General features: G+C 42.3%; 2 protein-coding genes across 15 annotated transcripts in view; one reads left to right on the forward strand and one right to left on the reverse strand.

Annotated features, from left to right (window-relative positions):
- The window catches only part of GIT2 (GIT ArfGAP 2), a 42,620-nt gene extending 32,405 nt beyond the window's left edge, over nucleotides 1-10,215 (reverse strand). For 12 of the 13 annotated variants that reach the window (XM_081122976.1, XM_081122980.1, XM_081122978.1 and 9 more), the window contains exons 1-6: nucleotides 10,005-10,215; nucleotides 6,028-6,161; nucleotides 4,487-4,599; nucleotides 3,292-3,397; nucleotides 1,502-1,588; nucleotides 1,246-1,376 (exon numbers count right to left, since the gene is read on the reverse strand). In XM_081122976.1, coding sequence (XP_080979102.1) covers nucleotides 1,246-1,376; nucleotides 1,502-1,588; nucleotides 3,292-3,397; nucleotides 4,487-4,599; nucleotides 6,028-6,161; nucleotides 10,005-10,056 — 623 coding nt within the window. In that variant the 5' untranslated portion in view covers nucleotides 10,057-10,215. Of the gene's footprint in view, nucleotides 1-1,245; nucleotides 1,377-1,501; nucleotides 1,589-3,291; nucleotides 3,398-4,486; nucleotides 4,600-6,027; nucleotides 6,162-8,915; nucleotides 8,978-10,004 lie in introns of those variants that run through there. The other variant, XM_081122984.1, reaches the window with a different exon arrangement.
- Nucleotides 10,216-12,783: 2,568 nt separating this feature from the next.
- The window catches only part of ANKRD13A (ankyrin repeat domain 13A), a 29,127-nt gene continuing 17,388 nt past the window's right edge, over nucleotides 12,784-24,522 (forward strand). The window contains exons 1-3 of one of the 2 annotated variants that reach the window (XM_081123444.1): nucleotides 12,784-12,956; nucleotides 23,014-23,146; nucleotides 23,987-24,111. In XM_081123444.1, coding sequence (XP_080979570.1) covers nucleotides 12,861-12,956; nucleotides 23,014-23,146; nucleotides 23,987-24,111 — 354 coding nt within the window. In that variant the 5' untranslated portion in view covers nucleotides 12,784-12,860. Of the gene's footprint in view, nucleotides 12,957-23,013; nucleotides 23,147-23,986; nucleotides 24,115-24,522 lie in introns of those variants that run through there. The other variant, XM_081123445.1, reaches the window with a different exon arrangement.

The following is a 24,522-nucleotide window of genomic DNA, read 5'->3' on the forward strand; positions in this document are numbered from 1 at the left end:
GTATCATTTACTGAGGGCTCTCTTCCTCTTAAAAGATGAAGTCTAGTTTCTGTCAGTTTCTCTTCCTACCATTCAAGGCATTACCAAATATTCTCCCTATCACACATCTTTTTTTCCTCGTTTTTTTTTAACATCTGTGAAATCAGGAAGTATCCTACAATTGATGGTACCTCATCATTTAATAGGCCGAGTTGTTTAGTGGTATATGAAATAATGATGACCCATAAAAACAGTGGAGTCTTAGACCTGATAAAATACTGTACTCCTCAATCCTTAGCTCTTATATTCCCAGACACACTGCACTATGCAGTCAGGTCCCTGCTATGGCAGCCATGCCCTGCGCATCCCTCCCTCCAAAACGTGACTCACATCTTTCTTCTCATCTGGAATGCCTGAGCTTTTCCTTCATACACCCAAATCTAACCTATTCTTCAAAGACCAACTAAAAGAATTTTCTTAATGATTTGGGCCACAATGAAGAGTCCTATGTACACCTTTTAAGACCAGTTATCCATTTTGGCAATGAGTTCCACAGTATTTCGCCCCATTTAACTCTGTTGTGCAGTTATGAGTCACCTCCTCCATGGAACAGTAAGTCCTGGGATGGCAGAGTTGTGTCATTTCACCCACTTTACCCTCTGTCAAGCAGAGTATAAGTGCTCTGCAGCTAATAAAGCTAATGCGGAAAAAGAAGGAAAGATGATCCATTCTCTGTCATTTAAATGATATTTAAGATTAGCCTATGGATTTACTTATTCATTTTTCCAATATTTCACAAATTTTTTAAATAAAGAAAAATTTAAAGAATTTTATAGGGAGCACATAGATGTCTACTACCTAAAACCAACAACTGACATGTTACTATAATTGTTTAATCACATATCTACCTGCTCATATACATTTGTTTTAAGTTTAAGCAATGGCTAAAAATATTTAAATATAGCGGAGTGGGTTCTGCCATTATTAGTACTTGATTTGGACTCTAACTATGGCTTAAATACCATAGCATTATAAAGGAACATACGAAAGGCTGGAAGCTAAGCAGACTGGTTATGGTTCTACTTTCTCTGACTTTGCCAGGCCCTGAGCTCACATTGATTTGAAAAGTCATCTGAAAAATAACTGAATGTAAATCTTTAAAGGTGTTAAGTATTAACCATACACAATTTAGCAACTTAACAATGAATCATACATAACACAAAGAAGCCCAAACAGAGAGAAGTGACAAGAATCTAGGTCTCTAACCTTGCATAATCAACAGGAGTTTTCCCACTGGAATCTTGTGTGCCTGGGTCTGCTCCGTATACTGCCAATAATTCCGCCTGTAAAATCTGTCCTGCTTTGGAGGCAACATGAAGTGGGGTGTTTCCTTTTTCCTAAGAATCATTAATAAAAAGTAGACACACACACAAAAAAAAAGCAAATTTAATAAAGAAAAGGCTACCCGACCACAACCCACTTAGTTTCAATTTACTATGTGGATCAATTCATGCTTTCTTACAGGGTGAAAGAAGTTGGCTTGTGCTCCTAAAGATAACAGCCTCAAACAGGTTTCAAGATTCCCTGTTCTCACGCTTGAATGGAGTTGCTGAAAAACACACAAACAAAAAGGAATACTGTTGAAAGTGTAAAGAGTGATACACTAGAGCAGCTGGCAGATCATTTCCATATATGTTATATTAATCATACTTAGCTCAGTAAGGCAGATGATGCAGTCTCTCCCCTGCTGGTCATAAACAGCCCTAGGAGCTAAGGAGGAGTCAGGCCCACTTTACTGATAAGGAAACTAGGGCTGAGAAGGCTGACCTGCCCAAATGCAAGACCTATTTAAGTGGCACAATTATACCTTGAGTGAGAGGTAGTATGAAGAGGTGGCTGAGCATGGCACTGAAGTCTGACAGACCAAAATTTCAAACCATACACCCTTCAAGCTGTATGACTTTGAGGAGGTTCATTAAGCCATCTGAACCTCAGTTTCCTCATTTCTAAAATGGTGATAATAATGCCACCTATTCACAGGGTTACTGTAAGGAGTCAATGATATAGTAAAGTGCTTAGCACAGAACCTGGTACATAGGAAATACGTAAAGAATACAGCTGTTATTATTACTATTGTTATTATTATTATTTAGGGGGAGAGGAAGAGAGAGGGAGAGAAAGAAAGAGAAACATTGCCTTCCGCACGCACCCCAACCGGGGATTGAGCCAGCAACGTGGGCATGTGCCCTGACTGGGAATCGAACCGGTGACCTTTCAGTGCATGGGACGACACTCAACCAACTGAGCCACACTGGCCAGGGCAGCTGTTATTATAATAATAATTATTGTCTGTTGTTATTTGACCTAGGGCTTTAGGGCTTCATATCCTACACTGTGCATATTGCAGGGTCCTGCCTTCTATTGGACCCTCTCCACAACACTATTCTTGGCCTTGCATAGGATGCTCTAATGACGTCTTTCAGGGTGGGAAATGGGCCTCAGGTATACCAAATTCGGTACTACAGAAGAAAAGTGCTTATACATTCAGAAGATGAGCTGTCTTCAATTCTGACCCTGAATTGTCGAAATGCAAAAACCCTTATCATCTGTATCTAAGCCTTTTTTTTTTTTTTTTTTTTAAAAACTGTGGTAAGAAACACATAGCAAGTCTTATTAATAAAAGGAAGTATCAAGAAATGGAAGTAACAAGAAACAATCATTTCTATGCAAAGTTTAAAATTCTGAACTGTGAGTGCCCGTGCTACGTGTGAGCATTTGCCAAAAGCAGTGCTTTGAAAATAGAGATGCAGGTTTCTTGTAGCATCTCTCACAAACAAGCAAAGGCCCACATAAAGAAAACCATCTACTCATTTTACAAGTATAATACATGTACTACAGCTTTGAGTCACACCCTGCATCCTGAAGATCCTACTCAGTATGCAACCTAGGGACCTGAAGAAATCCCACAAACTTTCTAGTCCCTTCCAGAAATTGAGAAGGTTCCTACTTCAAAATTAAAAAAACAAAAAACTTTTAGAAATATAATTTTCAAGCCATATTTGAAAAACACAAATAGTTTCTAGATACTTATTTTTCCTCTCTGCCCTTACTTCTTACTAACATGAATGGCTGCCATTTGAGTTAAGAATAAAGATGAAACCAAATGCAATGAAAAGCTGTTATTAGTTATCTAGTGACTAGAAAGCAGTTTTATTTTGCTTTGCTTTGCTTCCTTTTAAGATTTTTTTCCCCTAAATAAAACAATACAGTGTTTCATCTAGCAATTTTAGAGAATTTAAACATGTGACCCACCTTGCTAAGATCTTTGGCGGTCACACTATCGTCATCCCGGCAGGGCAAACGATGGACAAATGCTAACATCTGATACTTGGCTCTGATGAATTCCGCTTTATTAGGACTGGTTGGAAAACAAAAAAGAAAACAGTTCACTTGCAGTTCAGATACGACATTCCCCATTCTTTAGGCTGTGAAAAGAAGAGGAAGTGACCCACATCCCCTACTCAAGAATAAAATGAACAATACTGAAATAAGTTTTCAGCAGTGGGTAAGACTTGAAGTCTAAAAACATATTAGTAATTGTAATGATAAGGACTGCAGAATACCTACTTTTTATAGCATCTCTTTTCTCTGTGTAATTTTTTTTTTAAATATATCTTTATTGATTTCAGAGAGAAGAAAGGAGAGGGAGAGAGAGATAGAAACATCAATGATGACAGAGTCACTGATCCTCTGCCTCCTGCACGCCCCAAACTGGGGATTGAGCCCGCAACCTGGGCACGTGCCATGACCGGGAATCGAACCCCGATTGCCTGGATCCTAAGTCGACACTCAACCGCTGAGCCACGCCCGGCCGGGCATGTGTAATTTTCTTAACTGACCTAGCAACCTTGTAGGGAAGCAGCATTTCATCCCATCTTATAGGTGAGGCATCAGGCATACTAGAGCCCAGAACCTAGATTTCTGGTCTGACAGCCTCTTGTTTGAGCACCTACGCTTAAATCTGATTACACCAACAGCCTTAGTCTCAAAACTGGAGAAACCACTGACTTGTGCTGGGTAACCATGCAAAGAGATGGTTCCATGCCTGGCCTTGTTCTGCATTCTTTTTCCTTTTTTATTGATTTTGAGAAAGAGAGGAGAAGGAAGGCAGGAGGGGCGGGGAGAGAAAGAGGGAGGGAGAAGGAGGGAGAGAGAAACATCGATTTGTTGTTCCACTTATTCATGCATTCACTGGTTGATTCTTGCATGTGCCCTGACTGGGGATCGAACCCACAACGTTGGTGTATCGGGACGACACTAACCAACTGAGCTACCCACCCGGCCAGGACCCCTTGTTCTGCATTTCTAATAGCAAAGAGCTCAATGAACAATTGGGGTAACTACCTCCTATGCTGCCCTTGTGAAGGCTGGTCAAAAATAGCTACACTCCTTTCAGAGGGCCCATGTGTTATAAAGAAATAAAAGTATTTATAAACATTCCACTCACTGTACTTTATCCTGTGGATTAGCTTTACGTCTTCCACTCATAATAGATGCAGGGTCCAGCAGAGAATGCTCCCATATAGAATTAGCACCATTATTATATAAGGTTTCAACCATCTAAAACAAAGCAGTATAAAATCGTATTTTAATTTCTTTCCACAAATATTCAGTGGGAATCAGTAACTGAGCAGGGAAAACAAAGCCCCATTACAAAAACTACCACAACTGGCATATCACACACATCACTATTTTCTGATTTTAGAACATGAACGATGAACCTGTACATAGAATTCAGGTTTGACCAGTAAGATAGCTAAGTATCTAAATGATTAGATTGTTCTAACAGATGATGAAGGAAGAGTACTTTGACACTTTAGGGCAGTGTTTCTCAAGAGTGATTATCCAAATACTATTTGCAAGATTCTTAACAACCATGTACTGTCTAGACTATACCACTTAGTATTTTTCTTTAAATCCACTCATTTTTTAAAATTTTACTAGCCATTATGGTTTTATATACTAATTATAGTTTTCTTATACACATTAAAATAATGCAACCGCCAAAATACATATTGGAGTATTATCTACATCTGTCTTGAGTACCACTGGTGGTTCATGTGCCATACTTTGGGAATTGTTTTAGGGTCCACCCTGGCATTTTAAACTACTCATCTTTAGACTTTATTCAGATCCTCTAATAAAATCTGTAAACACAGACCTCAGAGTAGTAAATACCCACTTGCACATGAGAACGAGCTGTTAGAAACTTGTGAGTAAAAGTTATTAATAAACCGTATTTCCCAATTTCATTTCAAAGAATGACTATTAACATGGCCCCACCTGTTTTTTACATTAGTGGAGATACTGTCACATTAGAGACCCAAACCCACTTGTTCTGGTCCCTTGGTTTATACAGGCATGTTTAAGGGACATGTTGTGCAGCTGCCATAGATTTTGTAAAATATGTACTCAAGACAAATGAAGGGGAAACACATGCTTAATTCTTAGTTCCAACAGAACTTAAAGAATGTGTACCCCAAAATAGAAATACAGGTGACATGACATTGAACCACAAATAAAACAACACACACTTAGCAGATTGTTAGGCAGTCAATCAAAACTAAATTTGTTCTCCAGCTAGTAACAAGACCTTTAAATCAGATGTTTCAGAAATTTCTGAGGAATCCCAGTCCGTGCTTCTATCAAAGCAGGAAAAGATAATCCTAAAAATATTAGCAGGTACTCAGGGATAAGTACATTAATGAAAAATTTCTAAGGCAGTGGCTTTCAGGAATATTCACTATGGTATGTGGAAAAGACAGACTGTTCAAAAACAATTTCTGGAGACATTCTAGAAAGTCAGCAGTGAAACAATACCAATAAATTTTAATGACTATTATCTATCTGTTTATGATGAATTTAAGATGGGCACAGCACCCTATTCAGTTATGATTCAATCATTTTTGTATTATTTAAGGAGTAAGAGAAATTTTAGTTGCTAAAACAATGAGCCCTAAAAACTTAAATTACAAATTCTTCCTTTACCTGAAGCAATGTTGGAGGCCACGGTGTGTGTTTAAGATGCCTTACTTGAGAGATATGGCGCCCTAGACTCCGATGGACACTGCAGCATTCGTCACATATAAAAGTTCCCCTATTTATTGATGCCCAAGAAGGATCTGAAAAGAAAAATGAATTTTCAGCAGCAAGAATACCAGTTGGGCATTTTACTACCAGATGGCAAAAGATGACTAAGGTATGGCTTTTCAGAAACACAAGACATTTTTGTTGTTTTAATATGCTAATCAACATCCAAGCTGGTGAGCTTGTCTGATGATACCACCTATTTTGGCTGATTGGGTACAATGTTAATTGAGACTAAAGACATGAGTTGAAGTTCTATATAAGCAATTATCTCCTTTCTGGTTCAGGGCCACAGTCTGAAGCCCTAATGGGATCTACCATCTCAGATACATGACTCTTTCATTCAAATGAGAAGCAAATCCAGAGTATACAGATGAATCATTTTAGACTCATCTCCTCAAACAGCAAAATAATATAATTGTAACAGTGAATAGTCCACATAGCATTTTATCTGAAGAAAATGGTTTAAAAAGTGCTACAAATCTATATGCCAATCTACTTGGCAGAAAGCTGCAAGTGCCAAAACTATAAAACTGTTCAGCTGTTGTGGTTCTGAGGACAAACTGGGAAATCTGGCCTCCTCTACTTAGGGAGATCTTCTAGGATATCCATTAGTTGTTTTAAATAAACTACTGAGTCCAATCTTGCAACTGATCTGAAAGAACAGATCTGTAATAACAACAGCTTCACAAAAGCAAAGATGTAAAATAAAAACAAGTAATATTTTTGGTGTGTGTAATACTTTTCTCCTATGAAGCCCCACAGAACTTCATTGGACATCTATTGAAACAAGGAATAATTCACATTGGGCAAGTAAACTGAATACTTAGAAACCAAAAAAAAAGAAAAAAGACAGACCTACATTTCATCAGACTCACAAAGGAGTGACAATAGGTGCCACTCAAGCTCCCTGGTCTAAGGATTACACTTAAAAATTCTCCCATGTCCACAAAAATCTCTAAAATGCATGTACGCCATCTTTACCATTTTTAACAGTTTATTCAAATCCTTTCCAACCATATAATGAAAAGTTATGGGATTTCAATCAAAGACAAATCCTAGGAGTCAGAGAGTGTGGTGGTTAAGAGGACAGCCTCTGGAGACAAGCAGTCCAGGGTTTGAACCCCAACTCTCCCACTTCTCACACAATGATCTGAGCAAGCTTTTTTTTTTTTTTAGCAGCCTCGCCATGGATCAAATGGGAATAATAACACATCTCAGGATAGTTAGGATATAAAAAGTAAGTAAAGTTGCTTGCATATCGTAAATACTCAGCAATGTTAACTGTTATAACTTCTCTAAATTATTTTCTAAGTACCATTCAGGTATTTTTAAGAGCCCCCTGAAACTTATGACCACTGGAAAAAGTTTTTGATAGTTAATACTTAAAACGTAGAATGTTTCATGTGAACACTGTATTACTATAGTAAAAGTCTCAGTTGAACTCAGAGTAGAATATATTTTAAATGAACTAGATTCATTAAAAAAAAAAAAAAGTAAAATATTCACTAAGATGTGATCATGGTTAAATGTTTGCCATGAAACAGAACAGAAATAAAATCATTCAGTACTATTATGCCATTCCAAAAAGCAAAGACTGGAAACATCAAGATGAAGGATCCCTACAAAGATGCATAACATTGCTTTCTGCAGTATGGTACCACTACTAGTGACAAAAAAGAGACTGCTCTGAATCACAGCTTTTGTTTTCACTTATCTATTCAGTAGATTCACAATGTTCTTGATGGAAATTAAACAGGAACAAGACAACAAGGATTTAACACACATTAAGCAAAGTTCTCAATTAATCACTTTAATATCATAGATCAGAATCCCACGGAAAGAATATCAGAAAGTTAACAATACAGTAAAATCCGAGTTTTACTAATGACGCTAGGTGAACCCCTTTCAGTTTATCTGAAGCTTAATGCCAGAGCTACTTAACTTGGGCTCCAGGAACACAACAAATGGGCTTCAGAAATGTCTGTGACCCCACTAAGAAACCTTAACATAAATTCTGTATGAAAGATTAAGTATGCATGCATTTTGGGAGGAGAAAGCCTTAACATTCATCAAAATCTGAAAGGGATCCCTAATCATAAGGTAACTCTTTCACTAGGGTTTTGCAAAAAAAAAAAAAAAAAAGAGGCACGAATTCCTGGCTGCTCAAGTTCGCAGAACATTTCAAGGTAGCCTAATTATGTTCAAAACAGGAAGGAAGTGACTCAAGTCTCTGTAGATTAGGCATATGAGACAACTAAAATGACACAACAGGAGAGAAAATGTTCTGAAATGCACAAAATGCTGCAGAAGTGCAAGGTAGTATTGAGGGTGGCAATGGAGCCAGTTTTCCTTGGCCCCATATCATCCACTGAGAACTACAGAATACGCATTCCAAAGGGAAGTCTGAATCTAGACTCATGTGAATCAAACACATCGGACAGTTCAACTGAAAACGGGCAAGAAAATAAGGAAGTGGAGCAAATAACATTTTTAGAGAACACAATGGAGTTTGCATAATCCGCACTAACTTGGTTTATAGAACACCTCTTTTTAAACTCCTCCACACTCCTCTCCCTGTCGTCAAAAAAAAAAATCGGTAACATCGCTGGCACTACACAAGCTCTGAAATAACCACATAAGGTTTGAGTTATCCCAGTACTATTTAAAATCGATCTCCACTTCCATATGACAACGTGAAGTTCAGAAACAGTTGCAAAAACACTGCTGCTCAATGATTTCATTAAGATTGTTTATTGGACACTATTGTGCCAAGGAAGCCATCTTACCTTTGAATTACTTCCAATTCAAAGCAGATAAATCCAAGCACGGAAAACAACAGAGACCAGTCAAATTCAGTGCCAATTCCCAAGGTGGATCTGAACTCTAAATCTGAAAATTATGCATGGGAGGAATGGTTTTGGCTTTTCAATGCCCTCAAATGCCTACACTGCGTGAATGCCCCGTGACTCTGTATTTGTTTTGTAAACTGGTTAATGTACGATTTAGAAATTCAACTCTAGCCTTAAGGGGCTGCAAAGGTTCTGTACTAAAGAACACAACACAAAGAGGAAAAAACACACCTAAATGAGATGACCGTGAGGATATTCACTGAATCTTCCTAACCACTGACTGTGATACTCCTCATTTATCCCCATCGGAGAAATGAGGAAATCAAGGCTCTGCCAAACGAAATCACCAGCCCAAGGTCACCCAGAAGCAAAATCTAGTTTGAACTCAGGCCGTTCAGATGCCAAAACTTGAGACATGCATTGACTCCTAAGTGCCGGTCGCGTTTGCGACATCCCCGACATCCCGGAGATTCTCCCCAGTGGAGTGGAAGCCCGAATGTCAGCGTGGGGAAATCACCTAGGGGTCCGCCGGCCAGTCTCGGTGGAGGGAGGCGGCGAAGGTCGCCCACTCCGGCCAGGGTGCCCTGGCGGAACGGAGGGGCGCTGGGTGGCAGGGGGCGCAGGGGGAAGAGGAGGTGACACCTGCAGCCTCTGGGGGCCGCAGCTCGGAGGACGTTCGCGTTTTTACTTCTGTAATTGGTTTTCCTGTGGATTGCCCAAGCCCCTTCCTGTTGAAGAAGCAGCCCCGGCCTCGAGCCCGCCCCTCTCCGCAAGGCCTGGGACAGGAGGGACGAGAGGGACGAGAGGGACGAAAGGGAAGGGAGGGCGGCGGCCCCCTGCCCGCCCGGCTCTGACAGGCCTGGGACGGCTCCCGCCCCAAGGCTACCCCAGTCCCTCCTACTCGCGACCCCCGGCATGGGATGCGGGGCTCCACCGCCCCGAGCCGCCTGACCCGTGGGGGCGGCCCCGGGGCAAGGGTCCCAGTCAGGAGAGCTGAGGGGAGCGGGCCCCGCCGATGGGACTCACCCGGCCCGCTGCAGTCCGCGCACACCTCGCTGCTCCGGAGCCGCTTCGACATGGCTCCCGCCTCCTACCTGCCAGGAACCTGAAGCCCCGGGACAGCGAAGGCGACGGCGACGGCGACAGCAGCGCTTCCGCTCTAACGGGTCCCCACCGCGGCGCTGGCGGCGGCGCTTCTCCCCTCAGCGCCTCGCAGCCGCGGCGCAGCACGCACGCGTGGGGAGGTGCCCTTCGGCGTCGGGCAGTCATGTGACAGGAAAGGGCACGCTGCCCTGTCGCCATCTTGAGTGAGGGCAGATATGTACTCCAGCGCCTTATGTCCTGCTTATAAATCTCCAATTTGGGTCTCCCTCCCTGGGAGAGAGTCGCTTAGTCCCAGCACTGACTAATACCATTGAAAGCAGCAAAAATCTGTTGACCAGAACTCTGTGGCCACAACCTTACTGAGGCAATCAATAGTCAAGTCACCAGTAGAACTTTGGCCAAGTTCACTTATTGATTACATTATTCAACAAATATTTATTGGGCACCTACTATGTGCCACACACTGTTCCAGGCACTGAAGAAACAGCAGTGAGCAAAGAAGACAAAATATCCTGTCCTTGTGGAGCTTACGTTCTACTGCAGTAGACTTAAAATAAGTAAAATGGAGATAATGTGTTATCTACCTTTAAACTTCTATTTGCTTTTTTTTTTTTTTTTAAATCCTCACCCAAGGATATTTTTTCCATTGCTCTCCAGAGAGGGTGGAAGGGAAAGGGGAAAGAGAGAGACAGAGAGAAAGAGAGAGACATTGATTGGTTGCCTCCTGCACATGCTCCAACCAGGGCCAGGGATGGAGCCTGCAACCAACCAACGTGCCCTTGGCTGGAATCGAACCCAGGACCCTTCAGTCCGAGGGCCAACACTCTAACCACTGAGCCAAACTGGCTAGGGTTCAATAAAAACTCTTAAAAAAAAAGAAGTTTTAAGACCTCAAGCTGAAGCTCGTTAAAGTAAAATTCTAGTCCTCATGCTTCAGCCCATTCATTTGGTTTGAACCATTTTTGTCAGCGTGACTACACAGGCTCCGTTTTAAGTGAGCTTAGCTTTACTGACGTGATCTCGTTTTCTTCACTCATTCCTCAGCGATGAGCTCCATTCAGCAAATATTGGACGCCTCTATGGGCCAGGTACTGTTGTGACTTTAGGTACTCTGGTAAGCAGCCACTGTGGAGTTTTCCAACTAATGAATAAGAGAGATGTTCAATAAACATGGATGGAGAGGAGAAAAGATGAAGTTGCACAAACCTTCTGAAAGGATGGGAAGTCCTGGAAGAGGTCTCAGAAGCTCTGGTCATTTGGTCCATCTCTCCATTTTGATAAATGTGTGGTGTGGGTATAACCACATAATTCCCACACATTCCACAATTAGAGCCCCTGGGTACCATCCTGATGCTCCTACATCCTGTTTTGGATGGCAGACTCACAAATCTTCCGGACTCAACACGTGTAGAGAATGGATTAGGCCGAGATTCTCGAACAGCTGTTGTTGCAGGCATCTGAAAAGCTGGCTGTGCACAAGCAGGGAAGGCACAGGGTAAGCTTTCTGGATGCAGCAAATAACTTCACCCAGCTATGTGGTCTAGTTGCAGACAGCTGTGCAGAAAGCTCAGGGTGGTGAGTAGCTGTAAATTGATTTGGATCTTTATGGAATCAAGGAGCTATAATGTCTTCGGTTGAAACTCACAGAATGAGCTTTATATACTTGCAGACTGTGGTCAAGTCTGGGTATGATCTGTTAGCTCTTTCAGCCATAACCCAAAATTCAAATGACTAGCTTCAAAAATAAATGACACTCATATGTGGAATAAACCACCACCATAGGTAACTGAAACATAACCTAGTTTGGAGTTCAGGTAGAACAGTGGTTTCCAACTGGGGGGGATTTTCCTCCTCCAGGGCACAACTGCCAACGTCTGGAGATTTTTTTTGGAGAAGTGCTGCTGGCATCCAGTGGGTAGAAAGGCCAGGGATGCTGCTTAATATCCTAAGAATCACGAGACAAGCCCCACAGAAAGAATTATCTGGTTCAAAACCTGCCTTTCCTTGAGCATCCAGGAGATAGAACTATCTCCATGTGGTGCAACCACTGACTGACGCCTCTCCAGAGTTTGCAGCTCCCCCGTCGAAGCTGTCGGGTGCTGCCCGCTTCCAAAATGGCTTCTGACCGATCATGGAAGCATCTGCCCGGGTCCAAAAAGGCTGCAAGGGAGTCAGTCTCTGGAATGGTTTGGCCCGGGCGCTGTTGTCACCCCCTGACCGCAGAGTCGTTGGAAGTAGCCCAGTTGTGGGCCGAACCATGTGCGGTTGCTGGGGCAGGGGGAGTGGGCTGGTGTCGGGGAGACTGAGTTGCCCGCGCCCAGATCCTGGGCTAACGGAGAGAATTGTACATGTTTTTGGGGAGTACACGGCGTCTCCCGGTATGGAGCGGGGCGTGGGTGGGGTGGGGTGGGCCGCGGGCCGGGTGCCTGGCCGCGCGCCCCCCCCGCCGCGGCGTGCGGTGGTTCGCTCCCGGCACTTCCCGGTTTGGGGCAGTTCGGTCCGCAGAAGTCGGTTCGGGAGCTGTCAGCGCGGGCGGCAGCGCGGCGGCGGGGCGCGGGGTGGGCGCGGCCGACCGGGTCCCCGACCCGACCCCCGACTCCCGCGCGCCCCGCGCCTGGCCCAGTAGGCCGCTCGGCCGCGTACCGCGCCCCTCACTCGCTCGCCCATCTCTCGCTCGCTGGCCGGCCGCCGGGTGGGCGGGCGGGCGGGCGCCGGAGACCCCGCGGGGGCTGAGGCTCGGCGAGCGGGCGGGGAGGGCCCGGCCGCGGCCTCCTCGCCATGTCCTCGGCCCGCGACACCAGCGGCCACTTCCCTTTGCACCTCCTGGTTTGGAACAACGACTACCGGCAGCTGGAGAAGGAGCTGCGGGACCAGGTGAGGGGCGGGGCGGGGCGGGGCGGGAGTGCGCCCCCGAGGAGGGGGAAATCCGGGGTCCTTAAGCCCCCTAGACCCCATCTCCATCCCTCTGCCCTCGGGGCTCCGCAGACCCCTTCGATTCTTAAGTCGTGGGGCAATAATAATAACAACAGGACGTGGATTGAGCGCTTACTATGTGCCAGGCCCTGTGCCGAGGGCTTTATTTCATTAACTCTTTTCGACTTTGCAACAACCCTAGGAGGTAGGTACTGTTATTATTACATCTGAAAGAAAGGGAAACTGAGGCACTCAGAGGTATGTGCCTTGCGCAAGGTCGTCCTCCTTTCAGATACCAAGTGGGGATTTTAACTGTGGCCGACTGGTTCCAGAGCGCACCGCCTTAACCAGTTAGGCTCGGCTGCCCCTCCAGCCCAATGCACACCCTCTCCCCACCCACCCACCCTTTTTGTAAGGAGGGGCTTGGTTGGGTTTGGAGTCCAGGCTCTAACTCGCCCTGTGACCTTGGGCAAGGCATTTTTCCTTTCTGGCCCGGGGAGACTGATACCTACCAAAGTTTGAGAATCGCTGGTGCCCAGGATCCTTAAAAAAATCCCTTCCTGTTCTAAAAGGCATTGATTCCTTGTCTTTTATTTCTTGCCATCTCTTTAAAGCAGTGGTTCTCAGTTGGAAGTGATTTTGACCGCGGTAGTTCCAAATGGTAAATGCACGTAGGCATTTTTGGTTGTTACACGTGGAGGGTGGGTGCTACTGGGATCTAGTGGCAGAGGCCAGGGATGCTGCTCAGCATCCTACCGTGCACGACAACCAAGAATTATCTGACCCCAAATGTCATTAGCGTTTTGCTTGAGAAGCCCTGCTTTAAAGGCATCTGAACAATTCTGGGAGTTGTGGATGCCTTCAAGTTACAAGAGAATCAACTTAGCAGTTAAAATAAGGATTTGTAGTTATTTTGGTGTAATTGTTGTTGTTGACTTCATTTTATGCAGTGTGCGAAAGTCCTGGTTTTTGAATGGATCGTAATCGACACTGTAATTGTCAAGGCATTTTAGACAAGAGGAGCATTGGCTGTCTTTTGGTTGGTGAAAATTGAGCAAAGTCAGCAGCATCTCGTTTGATGAACAGTTACTGCTAAGCCTGTTCTTGCACCCTGCCATATTTCTTTTAAGTCTGTTGAGCACCCATTGGAAGTCAAAAGCCCCCCCCCCCCTTTTTTTTTTCATTTAAATCCTCCATCCAATGAGAATAAACCTTTATTGTAAGTCACTGGTCTTAATTAGATCATGCCCCCAGAGTAAATGATTCACCATTAGGCATCCTAGTATACCTGATGATTTAATTCCCTTTCTGTTACAGAGGGAGCCTGCCATCATTTTGCTCTTAACTCTGAGTCTCACCTTGGACGCTTTAAAAACAACTGGACAGTTCTGGTTTTTAGGTCAGCTACGTTTTGCATCTGCACTTCCTCAGTATCAGGGCTGTCCAGAGTCTTGTGAAATATCAAGATAAAACACAGAACTAACATCCCATTTGATAGAGAGGTTTATCATCATCATTAAACCACACACTTTTTTAAAAAAGTTATCTTTATTGTTGAAAGTATTGCAGATGTCCCCCTTAAACCACACTCTTTCAGTACTTATTTCTGAAAATAGCCTGCTTTTTAGTCATTGGAGGTGAAGAAAAGAGTTTAAATAAACTGCATTTTACCTTGATAGAAAAACTTGTTTGATAACAAAGTGTGGGTTTAAAATCTATAATGTGACATAATTGGATTATCTCTTTTTTCTGCAAGCTGTGATAAAACTGTTCATTGAAAGTTCTCTGTGACTCTTAACTTGAAAAACATTAGAGACATTTGTGATTAGAAAATTATCATTTTGCAGCAGATTTTCCTGGAGTAATTAGTCCTTAATGCCTTCAACTGTCAAGGAGGTCAAGGGAGACTATTCATACTTGCTAGTTACTTGGTTTTGACTTTGTTATTGGTTATCACTGTAGATCATTTCACAGTATACCTTTTCCCTTTGGGGAAGAGATAGTTCAGATGTAATCATAAAGAACATCTTGACCGTGGATGCTTGACTGTCATGAGCACACAATCCAATTTCAACCCTGAAAGTTGGCCATTGAAAGGGTTGAGACAGTCTAGCTTCAGGGGTGTGCTACCTTGTGCTCAGAAGGGGCTCATGATTGGTTTAATGCTCTGCTGTTACTGTCCTGAAATTCATAATTACTTTTTGAATAAGAGGCCTTACATTTTCATTTTTAGTGGAACCTGCAAATTATGTAACTGGTTGCAGGTCAAGAAGTTGATCATTGATATTAAAATACGAGGCAGGAAATACTTTATTACTTTTATATTTATTGAGATCCTCTGTTGATTATGAACCAGCTACCTAGGGCAGTTGAGTTAATGGCTAATACTAATGCTGATTAAGTTGTGAGAATGGGTTAGTTATTTACCCTTGCTGAATTGTTTTATCACCTGTAAAAATGGGGAGAGTAACACTGAAAGCTTAGTGTTTTGCCAGGTGCTGTGCTGAAATGTTTTGTGTGCAGTTTTATTTATTTATTTATTATATCTTTATTGATTTCAGAGAGAAGGGAGAGGGGGAGAGATAGAGACATCAATGATGAGTCATTGATTGGTTGCCTCCTGCACACCCCGACTGGGGATCCAGCCGGAAACCTGGGCATGTGCCATGAACGGCAATTGAACCACCATCTCCTGGATCCTAGGTCGATGGTCAACCACTAAGCCACGCCCAACCGGGCTTGTGTGCAGTTTTAGATTTAATTCATCAGCCCTCTGGGGTGGGTGCTATTATGATTCCCAGTTTACAGGTTAGGAAATTGAGGTGGAGAGGCTCTGTTGTATGCTTAACCAGTGGCCAAACCAGGATGTGAACCCAGAGAGTCAGACTCTGCCCTAATCCTGTATTCTTAACCCTTCTGCTATACTTTTTTGACCAAAAGTGCCTTCATTTCAGGATTGTGGAAAATAAGGCAGAGAACCCATGTGAAAATGCAGGCATGTAGTAAATGGGCACAATACCATTTGCCATAGTTACTGCTGTTACGATGCTCATCCTGCGTATTTAGCTTCTTTTATGTATGTGCCAGTTTTTCTAAAGGAACACATACTGGTTGCATAATTAAAAACAAAAAATTCCTACTACCCCAGCAGTAAAACCAGCTGTTTCACGTAATGTTGTATTCGCCAGTAAGTTTCTGCTCTCCATTTCTTCATTCCTTCCATTCCATGAGTGAGACTTGAAGCAGGAACACTGGTAGCTGTAAGAATTTGATTTTGTTCTAGGAACAGCAGCACAGAAAGAATCAAGTTTATCCAATGAAGCTGACAAGTATGTGCTTCTGAGTGTGTGTGAGTCAGCCCCCAACCCACCATCTTGCTAATAGCTGAAGTTGGCTGTTTAGGAACTAACTTGATCAACTATGAGATTGTTTCAAGCTTTCAACATTTGCTCAACAGAGGCACTTTATTAAGTGCCTTCATTTCAGGCACCTTATTAAGTGCCTCTTAACCCATCAGCTTTACTGTCTTTAATATTCAGTGGGGCCTTGAAGTTGGTTGGTGCAGTTAAAATGATTTGTGCCATGGTTATGTCATTTGTCATTTAGTGAGAGAGGTCTGTTAAACATCTTCGGCCTTCTTACCGATGCTGGGAGGATGAATGCAAACTTCTTACTGATACTGGGAAAATGAATGAATGAAAGGGGACAGATGCAAAGGTCAATCAGTGCACCTCAGACAGGGAAGGGTAAACCCTGGGACCGAGTTGGGAAGAGGGTGGCAGATGGGGCCTGACTCTAAAGCCAGCCCCCAGTCAGGTACCCGCAGGTGAAAGCACAAAATTCAGACAAAAGGAAAAGAGCTGTCTAGGCGGCAGCAGTACTCAGAACCCAACAGGGAACCCCTCTAGAGTGCTCACCCCAGCCTGTGGCAAGGCTACGTGAGGCCACTGGGCATACATTCAAGTTAATGCCTGTTGGCTGGAGGCCTCCTGTGAGCCAGGGGCCAGGCATCCAAGATAAAGAGCCAAGAGCCTCAGGTGCTCCCCTTGGACCCTCAGGAACTCAGGTTTACCTTACAGAACCAGGCTTGTGGACACACACACCCCCGACTTGAGGGCACAGCCTCAGAGGACCAGGGCAGTCTGAGACTGCCCAGGAATGTGTGTGGTTACCTGAGGCACCCCCCCAAGAAATAACAGTGATAGTTTATAAAGCACGTACTTCATGCTGGTACCAAGGCACAGAAGGGTTGAGTAATTCATCTGAGGCTAGGAAGGACCTGGAAGTGGGCCCTGATGTCTAATTCATCTGCCTGCCCTCAAAGCTGGGCCTTTCACTGCCGGACGACAGCAGGATGGTAGAGAAGGCTTTGAGCTAGAAAAGTGGGTGGGCTTAAATTAACAAATAGGAAGGAGACCTGCACAAATCTCATTCCTTTTCTTTCGGGGGGGGACTATTATAGTTAAAGGGGGTGGGTATTTTTAATTTGGTATAGCTCAGGACCGAAGAAGCCTAAGGAAAAAACAGTCAGCTTCAAAAGTGAATTTCAGTGAAATTCTGAAAGCTCTTGCTCACTGAACTAATGTCATTAGTTAAGCCTCACTATCAACTGTAACAAAATTTGAACAAATCTGTTTTAGGAAGAAAGTGACAGCTTATATAAAACTACATAGTGTGGGTGTGTGATAAGAGCTAGCTCTTAGTGCTTACTATGGGGATAGGCATCGTGCCTTGTAAGAACCTGGTAAGGTAGGAGTTTTTTATTGTTCTCATTTTACAAGGGAACAAACTGAAACTCAAGAGAAATTAAGCAGTTCATCAAACAGTATATCAGTGATACATTGGTTTTATGTATTACATAAAACTCATACGTACATTGATTTTTAAATATCTTTATTGAGATATAATTCACTTATCATGCAATTTATCCATTAGAGTGTATTATTCAGTGGTTTTTAGTATATTCATCGAGTTGGGCAACCATCACCACTATCAAATTCCAGAACATTTGCATCACACCAAAAAGAAACCCCATACCCTTAGTGACTCCCCATTTCCCCCAATTCCTTCAGCCCCAGACAACCACTAATCTACTTGCTATCTCTATAGGTTTGCCTATTCTGGACATTTCATATAAATTGAATTGTACATGTGGCCTTTTGTGTCTGGCTTCTTTAACTTAAAGTGATGTTTTTGAGGTTCATCCACGTTGTGGCCTGTATCAGTACTTCATTCCTTTTTATGGCTGAATAAAATCCCATTGTGTATATATATTTTGCTTATCCATTTACCACTTGGCAGACATTTGTTTTCCCCCCACTTTTTGGCTCTTATGAATAATGATGCTATGCACATTTATGTACTAGTTTTTGTATGGTCGTGTTTTTATTTCTCTTGGGTAAATACCTACGAGAGGAATTGGGGTTATAGAGTCACTATGATTAAGTCTTTGAGGAACTGCCAACTGGTTTTTCGAATTGGCTGTACCATTTTACATTCCCACCAGCAGCGTTTGAAGGTTCCAGTTTCTTTACGTCCTTGTCAACACTTGTCATTATCTGTCTTTTGATTGTAGCCATCCTAATGAGTGTGAAGTGTGGTTTTGACTTGCATTTCCCTAATCATTAGTTATGTTGAGCATCTTTCTATGTGCTTAGTGGTCATTTGCGTGTCTTCTTTGAAGAAATGTCTATCCAGATCCTTTGCCAGTTTAAATTAGGTTGTCTTTTAATTCTTGAGTAGTTCTCCATATATTCTGGATACTAGTCCCTTATCAGATATATGACCTGCACAATTTTTCTCCCAATTCTGTGGGCTGTCTTTTTACTTTCTTTATGGTATCATTTGAAGTATAAAAGTTTGCAGTTTTAGTGAAGTGCAATTTATCTGTATTTTTCTTTTGTCTATTATGCTTTTGGTGTATCTAAGAAGCCTTTGCTTAACACAAGGTCATAAAGATGTACTATGTTTTCTTATAAGGGTTTTATTGGCTTAGTTCTTGGGTTTATGATCAATTTAGAGCTAATTTTCATGTGTTGTATATGCAAAACTTCCTTCCTTTGCATGTGGATGTCCAGTTGTTCAAGCACCTTTGGTTGAGAAGATTATTGTTTCCCCACTGAATTATTACGGCACCCTTGTTGAAGATCAGTTGACCATAAATGTCTAAGTTCACTTCTGGACTCTTAATTGTATTCCATTAATTGATATTTGTATCCTTATGCCACTACCACATTGACTTGTTTGCTAAAGCTTTGTGTAGTAAGTTTTGAAATTGGGAAGTGTGAGTCCTCAAATGTTACTTTTCTTTTAAAGGTGGTTTTGTCTATCCTGGATTCCTTGCATTTCCTTATGAATTTTAGGATCAGTTTGGCAGTTGCAAAAAGCGAGCTGTAATTTTGATAGGGATTGCGTTGACTCTGGAGCTCAGTTTGGGGAGTATTGACATCTTAAATACTAAGTCTTCTGAATCATGAACATGGGATGTTTTGCCATTTAGTTAGATCTTCATTTCTTCCAACAATGCTTTATAATTTTCAGACTATAAGTTTTGTACTTCTTTTGTTATTTATTCCTAAGTGCTTTATTCTTTTTGATACTACTGTAAATGGTGTCTTAATTTCATTTTTGAGATCTTTGTTACCAGTATGTAAAAATACAAATGGATTCCTTAGGATTTTCTGTATATGAGATGATGTTATCTATGAACAGAGATAGTTTTACTTTTCCCGTTCCTTAGATGCCTTTTATTTCTTTTTCTTGCCTTATTGCCCTAATTAGAACCTCCAGGGCAGTGTTGGGTAGAAGTGATGAAAGAGAACATCTTTGTCTGGAGGGCATTTAGTCTTTAACCATCAAGTATGGTGTTAGCTGTGGTTTTTCAGACAGAGGCCTTTGAGGAAGCTCCCTTCTCTTCATGGTTTGTTTAGTGTTTTTTATCATGAAGGGATGTTGGAGTTTGTCAAATGTTTTTTCTGTGTTGTCTTAGTCTGTTTGGACTGCTGTAACAAAATACTACAGACTGGGTAGTTTATAAACAATAGAAATTTATTTTTCACAGTTCTGGAGGCTGGAAGTCTGAGATCATGGTGCCAGCAGATTCTGTGTGGTAGCTGGTAGGGGTTCTCTTCCAGGTCCATTGCAGGTGCCTTCTCACTGTGTCCTCAGGGAGGCCTCTTTTATGAAGTCGCTAATTCCTAATTCCATTCACGAGGGCTCTATCCTCATGACTTAGCACCTCCCACAGGCCCAGCTTCCTAGTACCATCATCTTTGGAGGTTAGGACTTCACCATCTGAACTTGGGGGGTATACAAACATTCAGACCACAGCACACATCTATTGAGTGATCGTGTGTCTTTAAATTGTATTTTATTCTCTTGATATGGTATAGTAACTTAGTTGATTATCATGTTAAACCACCCTTGCATTATGGGATGAGTCTCATTTGGGTACCCCTCACATGTTGCTGAATTTGCGTTGCTAATATGTTATTTTTGCATCTTACTCATAACGGATAGTGGCCTCTGTTTTTCTTTTTCATCAAGATAATGCTGGACTCAAAATGATTGAGAGGTTTTCCTTCCTCTTTTTTTTTTTTTGGAAGACTTGGTGAAGAACTGGTATTAATTCTTTGAATGTCTGGTAGAATTCACCAGTGAAGCCCTGGGCCTGAGTTTTTTCCCTGGGAAGTTTTAACTTCTGATTCAATCTCTTTGTTGTAAACTTACTCCAATTTTCCATTTTTTCTTAAGTAAATTTTGCTAGTTTGTTTCTGTCTAGGAATATGTGCATTTTATCTAAATCCTCTAATTTGTTGACGTACAGTTTATAGTATTCCTTTATAATGCTTTTTATTTCTGTGGAGTTGGTAGTAATAACCTCTCTTTCATTTCTGACTTTGGTAACGAGTCTTCTCTCTTCCCTCAGTCAATCTAGCTGAAAGTTTGTCAGTTTTGTTGAAATTTTCCAAGAACCAACTTTTGGTTATGCTGATTTTTCTCTATTGATTTTCAGTCCTCTGTTTCACTCATTTCCACTCTAATCCTTATTTATCAATTGTTTTTAATCACATTGTCACCAAAACATAATTCTTGCTCCCTTTTCTCCTTTCAAATGAGTAAGAGAGGCACAGGAGCTCGGAAGAGTTATAATTAGCCATGCAAAGGGTGCTGCTATGTATGGCTCATAAATATAGTTTCCCCTGTGGTCCAAAATAGGAAAAAGTGAACAACTTAATGTATTTGGCTTTGATTTTATACATCGTATCTGATGCTTGCCCAGGAGCTTTGAGTGTTAATCCTGAGTCTGAGATGTTAGTTTTGTTGTGGGGTGTGAACTGCAGTAAGTAGTTTCCCCCTTTGTGTGATAAATATTGTTAAGCATCTCCTGTATATCAGGCATTGTGCTCAACCAAGCACCTTTGATATAGATTGAATTTGTTAGGTAAGAAAAGTTCATAGTTTTTAGCCATATTTTTTTTTAAAAAAAGAACAATGATTTAATGCAAATTAGAGACTAGAGTGGCAGAAGCTAGGAAATATAAGATGTGGATCCTACCCTTTGGCATTCTTGATCTCTTTGGTGAGATAGACAAGCCATACCCTTGGGAAAAGTCAGGGAATCCTGGGAAGTGGGTGGGCCCTGTTTGAAGATACATGTTGGTATTTCAGCGCCTGAGAGAACTCTGAGGCCTGAGATTAGTCCAGGAGAACGTGTGTTCACTTAGTGGAATGTCTTCAACCACTTCTGTTACTCCTCAACAACAGTTCCTATCTTCACTGCACAATAGCCAGGATACACTTAGCAAAACAGGGAGATTCAATAGCTGTTGGATAGTACTTTACCCATAGTCTGCTTACCTTCCTTCCCTGTGGCCAGTAAGTGGAACATTCTGGATATCTTTGGAGGCTACAGTTAATGCATACACAACTAGCATCTCAAATCAAGACAAAGCACGTTTTCTAAGAAGTATTATGGCACTTAAAGTTTTATATCCCAAAAGTCCCATGGCAGTTTATTGTGTCCTTGGAAGAAAGTTCAGAGCCATCTTTGGAAGGCAGGGCCCAGCCATTGAGACTGAGCTCACACTAGAGAAACAGGCACTCGGCTCTAGAGACCCAATACAGTTTCCAGAAGGAGGGTGTGTCTAGCACCTACAAGAAAACCCCGGAAGCCCGGCCAGGCGTGGCTCAGGGGTTGAGCTTCGACCTAGGATCCAGGCGATCAGGGTTTGATTCCCGGTCAGGTCACATGCCCGGGTTGCGGGCTCGATCCCCAGCAGGGGTCGTGCAGGAGGCAGCCGATCCATGACTCTCTCATCATTGATGTTTCTCTCTCTCTCCCTCTCCTTTCCTCTCTCTGAAATCAATAAAGAAATATTTAAGAAAAAGAAAACCCCCGAAGGGAAATGGACTGATTTTTTGTGTGTGTGTGTTTTCTTACATTTATCTATAAATATGTACACATACATGCCTAGCAGGTCACGCACAGTCTGTAGGGCCCATGGATGTGACTACTTAGGGCACTTGAAACTCAGTACACAATAATGAGAATGGTGGGAATCCAGCTAGAGAATATAATTTCATTCTGACCCAAATTCTCTTCTGTACTTTCAGTTTTGATTAAAGGCCTACACTTCCTGTTCTACACTTGAATGCTGATATGTGCCTAAGAAATCCCCTACATTTCATGTCTTAGGGTAGTGGTATTTCATGAAAGCCTTATTTAGACTTAAGTTGAGTGTGGTTCAAAGTTTAGAGTTGTGTTTGATGATCTGAGGCCAATAGCCAGCATTTATTTATTAGGCATCAACTCTATGGAAAAAGGAACTCATCTTTACTTATAGCCCCCAAATTCATATTTCAACTGTGCCCACATGCAAGCATTCATTTTTCCATATATTGCTGTAATTAATGTATAAATATGGTTTTGTTTTTGTACTTATATGCTCGCTCAAACACATTGCCACATTTTTGTATACTCTATCCAATTATATAAATGCCAGTGTTTACTTTACAGAATGTGGAGGCTCAGGATCCACGAGGTCGAACCTTGTTGCATCTTGCTGTTTCTTTGGGACATTTGGAATCTGCTAGAGTCTTGCTTCGGCATAAAGCAGATGTTACAAAAGAAAATCGCGAGGGATGGACAGGCAAGTATGCTTGTAAAATCTTTTATAGCCCTTCATTTCAGTTTCTCTTCCTGAGTAAAGTCCAGTCTCACTCATCATTGTCCTCAGAGTCATCTTTATCTTAAGACTCTTTCTCTCTTGAGACTAGGGGCTGGGACAAGGAAATGAGAGCCTCGGATGCTGCTGGCTGATCTGCAGCACAGTGGCCTGAATTGTGTCCTAGGCCCAAAGCCCTGGGTAGAGGGTGACTCCTCATCTAGAAGGCAGCTCTCAGTGCAAACCCTTCCACCATACACGTGTGGAGGCCAGATTTCCCCCGAGGAACGTGATGGTAACTACAGTGACTCCTTCAGGATAGGCAAAATAAAAAAAACATTATGGTTAAAAGGAGCCATTTCCAGTGAAATCCTGGCATTTCAATTATTATTATTGCAAATTCCCTTACTATTGATCAGGGTAATTTTATGTTGACTGAGCCAGGATATGTACAAGCACAGCCCTGCCCACCTGATCCTACATGTAAACACAGTCATGCAATCACATAAGTAAAGCCAGCTCTGAAGACATTGTCAGGATTTCATGACCAGTGGTGAGAAAGGGGAGGAGGGGAGGATGGGTCTGACCAAGGCCGTGAGGGCTTAACCAAGAGGCTAAGAGCACTCTATTTTCTTCTCTTTTTACCTATTTAAGAGCTAGCAGTGAGAAGTCATGGTCATAAGTGATAACGTGGAACTGCAGCCTCTCCCTCCAGCAAGATGATGTTGGTCTTTGATCTATATAGATAGTTTTCAGACTGGCTTTGGGATTTGTCTGAACGTGTGAGAACACTGGGTGATTAAACTTCACCTTTCTGTTTTCTAGTTTTACATGAGGCTGTGAGCACCGGTGACCCCGAGATGGTGTACACGGTTCTTCAACATCGAGACTACCACAACACATCCATGGCCCTCGAAGGAGTTCCTGAGCTGCTCCAAAAAATTCTCGAGGTAGTCGTAAAAGTATGGCATTGCCATCATTTGAGTTAAATGCTGGCACAATAGCTGGAGACCCAGTTGGACGCCATTCTTGTGTGCCTTCCTGAAGAGTTTTATGAATCGTGAATATGATGTATTGAGTACTAAATAGCATTATTTCTTGCCTTTTGAACATGTTAAATGTATGAGTTCTTCCACAAATTATGTTTCTAGGTCACTAGACTTACCCTTTTATAGGCTATTTAAAAATTAGAACTAAGACAAATGGATATCAACCAATTAATTTGTCTGGGTGCCTGATTTCTTAAAAGTAGCATCCTAAGCATAGGTCATCGTGGGGAGATTGTGGTGGGCATCAGTGACTGGACAGGGATTGTCAGGGTCTTTTGTGGTTTAGAGGTCTGTAAGCAGCTTCTCCCTGTC

The sequence above is a fragment of the Miniopterus schreibersii genome, assembly GCF_964146895.1.
Source record: "Miniopterus schreibersii genome assembly, chromosome: 20".
Lineage (NCBI taxonomy): Eukaryota > Metazoa > Chordata > Mammalia > Chiroptera > Miniopteridae > Miniopterus > Miniopterus schreibersii.